The sequence below is a fragment of the Myotis lucifugus genome, unplaced genomic scaffold, assembly GCF_000147115.1.
Source record: "Myotis lucifugus unplaced genomic scaffold, Myoluc2.0 scaffold_109, whole genome shotgun sequence".
In the NCBI taxonomy this organism is placed as follows: domain Eukaryota; kingdom Metazoa; phylum Chordata; class Mammalia; order Chiroptera; family Vespertilionidae; genus Myotis; species Myotis lucifugus.
In genome coordinates, this window is record NW_005871157.1 from 193452 (window position 1) to 201718 (window position 8267).

Genomic DNA, 8267 nt, shown 5'->3' on the forward strand with positions numbered 1-8267 from the left:
AAGTGCAAGCAGTCAAAAATTTCTCCCTACACTCAAAACATCAAAGAAATTTTGGTGCTTAAAGTGTCTTTGACTTGGCCCAGAAACTGGCCTTACACGCAGAAAGCACCTGCAGAGAATTTATACCCCTTAAACCTGGGGCCCCTGGCGGCCACCGAGCCTGGAAACTACAACTCCCATTATGCACCGCGACTGCGTGGGTTAAACCTGGGATAAACTACAAACCCCAGAATGCCTTGAGCAAGAGGCGCGAATAAGAGCGGAGGGGCGTAGTTACGTCGTCCGTGCGGGACCGTTAAATTTGAAAGTTGGCGGCTAGTCTGGAGGTGGCTGGTTCGTTACGGAGTTAGGTGCGTGCTTTTCCTACGTTGCGGAGCACCCTCTGGTCGCTTTGATACCTCCAAGGGCAGGTTGCAGAAGGAAGCCCCGACCGTGTGCGGCCCTGAGAAAAGGCCCACAGCGGGACAAGGACCTGAGCCGGGGATGCAGGATGGCGGCGAAGAAGGAAGAGGGTGCTTTGAGGTAGGTGCGAGAGCTGAGAGCTGGTTCTGCGAGGCCCCGTGATACCTAACAGGAGACCGAGGCCCCTCTCGGAACAGGCAAGGAGAAGGGCGCACGGTCAGCAGAAGAGCAGGCTGGGCCGCAGCCACCTTCCTGGTCGAGTCTGACGCCGGGGGCGGAGGTGCAGACTCAGGGTAAGCCCTGACCTCCGCGTGGCCGGCTCTGAGACCCGCTCCCTGCCGCTTCAGCAGGAAGGAGGCTCTGGGACCTAGTGTTACAGAGAACTTGGAATTGGGGGTGGGGGAGGTGGTGTCTGCGTTTGTATCTCAGCTCAGCCATTTGCTGGCTGTTTGACCTTGGACACGTCTCAATATGGGAAATATTGATATTAATCTTACCTTGCCGGGTTCTGGGAGAATTCCAAAGTATTCGTAAAGTGACCGACTCCAGATAAGTGCTCAGCAAATGGCAGGTGCTGTAATGATGGGGGTAGCATAGTTAGAAATCCGAGCCCTTCTCCGCGTGCTTGCCGCTTTTCCATCTGTAGAGTATGTATGACCTCTTCTGGGTTGGAATTCTCTGCGTTTTCATTCTGGGCTACACCATGCCTAGACCAGCGGTTCTCAACCTTGGCTGCACATTAGAATCACCTGGGAATCTTGTTAAAATCCTGATTTCTGGGCCTCATTAGTAACAAAGAAGCAGAATTTCCGGAGGATGGGGCCCAGAAATCAGGATTTTAACAGGATTCCCAGGTGATTCTAATGTGCAGCCAAGGTTGAGAACCACTGGCCTACATAAATGTCACGTCACGAGCTCTTTAGTTCATGCAACAAATACTTATTGACAACCTACTAAGTGCCAGGTGCAGCAAATAAAAGACACAAAAACCCCTACCCTCGTGAAACTTGAGTTCTGGGGTGAGGTGTGGGTAGGGACAACAGACAGTAAGTGAGATAAACAAAGTAAAAGTTAGATGGTGTCACTACTTAAAAAAATAAAAAAGGTGGGGCCAGAGGGGTTGGTGCAATTTTAGACGGTTTTGAACAGGAGGCCTCGCTGAGAAGGTGTCATTGGGGTCAAGACTTGAAAGATGCTCACCAGCTAGTCATGCATTTATGTGGGGGAAGTGCAGAGGCTGGAGGGTGAGGGTTGGAGGCGGAGCTACACCTCCAAGTAGCTGAAGCCCAATGAGCCAGGAGAGTCCAAGGGAATGAAGGAAAGAAGGTGAGATGCAGGCATTGTAAGGACTTGGCTTTTACTCTGATTGTAGTTGAAAGTCAGCGGAAGAAACGTGGTCTGACATGGATTTAAATTGGATCCCTTTGGCTGCAGTGTTTAAAAGACTAAAGGTAGAAACGGATGGAAGCAAGGAAATGAGTTAAGAAGTTTTTGAAATAATCCAGGCAGGAAAAGTGGCGGCTTGAGCCAAGCTGGAAGCAGTAAAGATGGTGAGAATAGGTTGATGTCTAGATATATTTTGAAGGTACAGCCAACAGGACTTGCGGAGTAACTGGGGAGGTGTGAGAAGAGTGTCAAGGTTTGGTACCAAGACTTTTGAGCAACTGGAAAAATGAAATTGAAGTGAGGGAAGACTGTGGGAGGAGGAGGAGGAGGTAAGGGAGGAGTCCCAACTCAGTTTAGGGCATTTAACTGAGATCATTTAATTGCTAGTTTAAGAGCAAGAGAAGAAATTCAGATGAACTCAAGTATTTATTGCTTACTAGTGTCAGACCCTGTATTAGACCATGGGGGATACAAAAATAAATGGCATAGCTGTTACAGGATTCACACAATATTAAAAAGATGTGAGTAGTTACAACCTAAATTAACTTATTTTCTTCTCCCCCTCCCCCTCTCCCTTTCCCTCTTCTCATTAATCCTCACCCGAGGATATTTTTCCATTGATTTTTTAGAGAGTGGAAGGGAGGGGGAGAGACAGAGAGAGAAAAAAAAACACCCACATTAATGTGAGAGAGACACATTGATTGGTTGCCTCCCGCTTGGTCCCAAAACCGAGGTATGTGCCCTTGACTGGAATCGAACTCATGACTCTTTAGTCCATGGGCCAATGCTCAATCCACTGAGCCAAACCAGCTAGGGCTTAACTTCTTTTCTTTCTTTTTTAAAAATATATTTTTATTGATTTCAGAGCGGAAGGGAGAGGGAGAGAGAGAGAAACATCAATGATAAGAGAATCATTGATTGGCTTCCTCCTGCACACCCCTACTGGGGATCCAGCCTGCAACCCAGGAATGTGCCCTTGACCGGAATCCAACCTGGGACCCTTCAGTCTGAAGTCTGACTTAACTTATTTTCTTGAAGAGAGATTTGCTCTCTCATCTAGACTGAGGTCACAGATATCTTTCATTCAATTTTGAAGATTAGTGCCTAATCTGTCTCTGTTTCAAATCCAGAAATAATGCCTGTCATCCAGACGTAGGCTTTTATCTGACCATGACAGAGCTCTGAAGTTCAGAGTCCATACCCAATATGGTGATTGCCTCCAAAAAAACGTGTGGAGATTCCCTCCCCCTCCCCCTGCCCATGGGCTTGATAGAATGGGGCGGGGGAGGGGGGGGTTGGAGGGGGGCAGTTGTGACCAGTAAAATGTATTTTTGTCTGCTTCTGCTCTGGGCTAGCTATATATGTAAACTTTAGTTTTAAGTCATCAGCTGAAACATGGGTATCATTCTGATGAACATTTTGCTAATTTTAAATTAAACTAGATGATGCGTTCCGTGGTAGGCATAGAACTACTTTTTGTCCATTTTGCCAAATTTATAATAATTGTTTCCCTTTTTTCCTTCCTGCCTTAAACTTTATTCTTGTAATACTGTCCACAATACCCTGCTACATTCTCTCTTCCATTGGGCAAATACTATACTCATAAACTTGGAAATCAGGTCACAGACTCAGAAGCTTAGAAGTGTAATAACACTACTAATGTGCATGCCCACGATATTCAACCCAAAAATCATGAATAATCATTTATCACAATAATCTCATGATATATTTCAATATTGATATGAAACTTATTTTTGTTTTCCCCTTCACAGTGAAGCCATGTCTCTGGAGGGAGATGAATGGGAGCTGAGTAAAGAAAATGTACAACCCCTGAGACAGGGGCGGAGCATATCCACACTTCAGGGTGTATTGGCACAACAAGAATCTGCCCGTAACACTACTCTACAGCAGCAGAAATGGTGTGTAGAACATTTGGGGCTCAACCTGTCATTGTTCATCCCCAGCTGTGGTAGAAAATGTGTGTGGATCCATGCACAATGGCATAAGTACTCTTTAAAAATTGGTAGTATGAGAATCTGTTCCTCACATGTTTTCTCATCATGACAGCTATCTGAAGATCTCAAGTATGATTAAAAACAAGAGCTATAGGATTTCATTTCATTGTGAAGCAGCCAAACTCTTGTATCAGTAGAAATGCATCTTATACAGGGGGCACTGAGAAGCAAAGTAAAGCAAGTATCATATTACTATATTTTCCAAAAGTATTCTGTCATTCTGAATCCCAAACAGAATTAGCTCTTTTATTTGATAGTAACCAATTAGAGAAATTTCTTCCTTAAATTCTGAGTACTGAATGAGATTGAATCCGCTGTCTTTTATGTGTATTCAGTTATTAACTTTTTAGGAAAGTATTTTTGACAATGCACCAAAAAGGAATAGTGATCTCCAAAGAAAATGTAAACCTGAGAGAAACTGAATTTATACTAGAAAGTGTCTCAATAATGATTTAACAAACTCTGGATAAACAAAAACTGAAAGAAAAAAAAACCTACGTTATTCAAATGGACCTATGGAACTTGCTTTCCTTTGTCTAATAATGTTTTGATAAATATGCTTTTTTTCGAAAAAGTAAAGTATCCGTTTCTATCCTGGGTCTCTGACAAAAAAATTCTTTCATCCTATATAATAAAAGCCTAATATGCTAAGTGTCCAGTCATCTGGTAGTTCATTCAACCAATCAAAGTGTAATATGCTAATGATATGCTAAGGCCGCTCAACTGCTCGCTATGATGTGCACTGACCACCACGGGGCAGACGCTCCAACTGGTAGGTTAGCTTGCTGCTGGGGTCTGGCCAATTGGGACTGAGTGAGACGGGCCAGACACGCCCTGCAGCCCTCCCCCGTCCCTCCCCGGCTGGCCAACCTCCCACGTCTCTCCCCGGCCCCGATTCTGCACCGGTGGGGTCCCTCTGCCTGCCTGTGCCCTCTTGCAGTTCGGGACCCCTCAGGGGATGTTGGAGAGCTGGTTTCAGCCCAATCCTGCAGGCCAAGCCGAGGGACCCCACTGGTGCACAAATTTGTGCACCGGGCCTCTAGTCATAGATAAATTATAATTTGGGGTTATGTAATGAGTATTCTTGTTCATCTCATTGGATCTTTAAAAGCATTGGGTTTTATGATTTTGCTTCAGAGCTGGTAGTATTCTGTTCTTCCTGGCTTCTGTGACATTTTACTAGTTTTTTTCACTTCTCCAACTACACCTTTTTCTTGTTGACTTCCTACTGCATTTTACCTAAGTTCTTCCATGTTCAGGTTTTCCAGGATTATTTAACTACTGTATACATCTTTTACTTGCTTTCCAAATATCTTTTTATCTACCTGTAATATATAATTAGATAAATGTTTCACCAGTTATTAAATAGTGAATCTCATTTCTAATATATAACCTTTCTTTTTCTATTCTATTTTGGTTAGTGGTACCAAAACTCACCTGAATGTTCTTATTTACTGCTCTCTTACCCTAATTCTATTTAGTTGGTTCCTAAGGACTAGCAATTTTTTAAAAAATATAATTTACATTCAGTGAAATGCTTAGATTTTTATGTATACCATTTAATCAGTTTTGACATGCATTTCAAGACAGAACATTTTCATTACCTCTCTCATGCCCCTTTCCAATCAAAGCAACCAGTGATTAGATTTCTGTCAACATAAGTTACTTTTGCTTATTCTAGAATTTTATATAAGTGGAATCATACAGTTCTTTTACTCAGCATGGTTTTTTCCATATTGCATGTATAAGTAGATTGCTCCTTTTTATTACTGAGTAGTATTCCATTTGTTTATTCATCAATTGGTGGACATTTAGATTCTTTCTGATTTTGTTTGTTTTATGAGTAAAGCTACTATGAACATTCTTATACAAGGCTTTTTGTGGGCATAGATTTTCACTTCTCTTGGAAAGGAATTTCTGGGTCATAGAATAAATATATGTTTAACTTCTTAAGAAACTGCCAGTTTTCTAAAAAGGTTGTGATATTTTACACTTCTACCACCAATGTACGAAAGTCTATTTGCTCCAAATCCACTCCAGTATTTGATGGTGTCAGTCTTTTTTGTTTTAGCCATTCTGGTGGATGTGTAATAGTATCTCATTATGGTTTGACTTCCCATTTACTATCATGGTGACTAATGGTAGTGAGCACTTTTTTGTTGTTGTTAATCCTAACCTGAGGATATTTTTCCATTGATTTTTAGAGAGAGTGGAAGGAAGGGTTAGAGACAGAGAAACATTGATGTGAGAGAGACACACATCAATTGGTTGCCTCCTGCACATGCCCCAACCAGGGCTGGGGATTGAGCCTGGAACCAAGGTATGTGCCCTGGAATAGAAACCTGGACCCCTCAGTCAAAGGGCCAACGCGCTATCCACTAAGCCAAACTGGCTAGGGCTTATTGGCCTTTTCTATAACTTCTTGTGTGGTGTATTAGTTAGATGTTTTGCTCAGTTTTAAAATTAGATTCCAGGAGTTCTTTATATAGACTGTATACAAGTCCTTTAGCAAATATGTGTTGCAAATATTTTCTCCCAGTCCATGGCTGTCTATTTTCTTGGTGGTATTTTTTGATAAGCAAGAAGTTTTTAATTTTCATGGAAAGTAATTCATTAGTGTTTTTCTTTTTGATTAGTGTTTTTTGTGTCATCTCTAGGAGATTGTTGCTACTCCAAAGTTGCAATGATATTCTATGTTTTCTTCCAGTAGCTTTATTGTTTTAGCTTTTATGTTTAGGTCTGTGATTCATCTTAAATATATCCTTGTGTATAGTGTAAAGTTGGAGTAAAAGTTCTCCCTCCTTTCCCTCTCTTGCCTCCCCCAATATGGATATCTAGTTCTGCCTCCATTTGTTGAAGAGATTTTTTTTTTTTTTTTACTTTCCCTGTTGAATTGCTTAGGGGTCCTTGGCAAAAATCATTTGCTTGTATATGTGTGTATTCTTTCTGGACTCTCTGTTCTGTTCCATTGTCCTAATTGTCTATTCTTTGACCAATTATTCATTGTCTTGATTAGCTCTGTATGTGGTAAGTTTTAAAGTCAGGTAGAGTGTGTTCTTCAAGTTTTATTGTTTTTTCAAAATAATTTTAGCTATTTTTGGTCTTTTGTCTTTCCAAACAAATTTTTAAAATCATCTTTTTAATTTCTATAAAAGAAAGACCTGGGATTTTGATTGGATTGCACTGAATCTATAGATTAATTTGGAGGATGGCTGATTTTTACTAGTAGTGTCTTAGTTTTTATTTTTTCACCATTTCTGCAGATAATCCCCTCATCTGGTACTTAAATTGCCATTTTAGCTTTATAATTGTAGCTGCTTTCCTAATGGTCTTAGTCTTAAAATGTTACTTGGTTAATCTTTTTGAAATCTTGTCATATTCAAGATACTCTCCAATTAAAGAACCAACAGTGGCTCATGCCCTTCTTACCTCTCCAGATAGCTCCATTTGTTTCCAATATTGATTTTATGTTATAGCTCAATTTCCTCTGGTTAAACTTTCCCACCTTCACAACTTAATTTAACACATTGCGTACCGCATAGAAATCTCTAAGACATACGCCAGGGACCGCACGTTTTTGGGCAAACTGCATGTTATTTAAATCATCATAATGCACTTTAGGTGTTGTTTTTCAATAATTATAATATTTTTATTTACAAAAACAAAGTTCCTAGTACTTTTTTAACGTATGGTACTGCGTAAAACGTTTTCCTCTATGAAGAGGGACCAAACAAAATTTACATAAGTATCTAGATCGCTCCTTTTTCCATGGGCGTGAAAAACGAGAACACTCGTGAGCGGTCCTTAACAGATGGTGCGCGAAACATGAGAAAACTCCTGAGCGGTACGAAATGTGTTAATATTGATTTCTCTCCTGGAAAACTCCCTTTTTCTTTCAAATGTTATGGATTCTTCACCTTCTGAGCCTGCTGCTTTGATTTCTTAAAGCCTTAATGATCCATTCTTGGCAGTTGTAATATACTGTACTGTTTTGTATTTTTTGTTAATTTTTCATTTTAAACCTTGTCTTATCCTATATAATAAAAGAGAAACATGTAAATTGACCGTCCCTTTGCTGCGCTCACCAGCCAATCAGGAGTGAGTATGCAAATTAACCTGACAAAGATGGCGGGTTAATTTACATAAACAGGCACAGCGGGAGAGCCGGTGGAGAGTGGAGCAGTTTGGGGAAATTGGCTCCCCAAGCTGCCAGACGGAGAGTAGAGAGGGAGAGCTGGTGGCTTGGAGGACTTAGCAGACAGAGTGGGAGGCCATGGGACAGAGACAGAGCAGGAAGGGAAAACCAAGAGTGCGGGGAGCACCAGGAATGCTGGGAATCGTAGTTCTGGTGGCAGACGGATCTCCTAGACCAATGGTTCTCAACCTTGTCTGCACATTAGAATCACCTAGGAATCTTTTTAAAATCCTGATTTCTGGGCCTCCATCCTCCGGAAATTCTGTTTC

The 8267-nt window shown here is 41.5% G+C and overlaps 1 protein-coding gene across 2 annotated transcripts in view; it reads left to right on the top strand.

Annotated features, from left to right (window-relative positions):
• The first annotated feature begins 295 nt into the window (after positions 1-295).
• The window catches only part of BUB1B (BUB1 mitotic checkpoint serine/threonine kinase B), a 65805-nt gene continuing 57833 nt past the window's right edge, over positions 296-8267 (top strand). For both annotated transcript variants that reach the window (XM_014459417.2, XM_014459418.2), the window contains exons 1-2: positions 296-522; positions 3561-3707. In XM_014459417.2, the coding sequence (XP_014314903.1) occupies positions 491-522; positions 3561-3707 (179 nt within the window). In that variant the 5' untranslated portion in view covers positions 296-490. The remainder of the gene's footprint in view (positions 523-3560; positions 3708-8267) is intronic.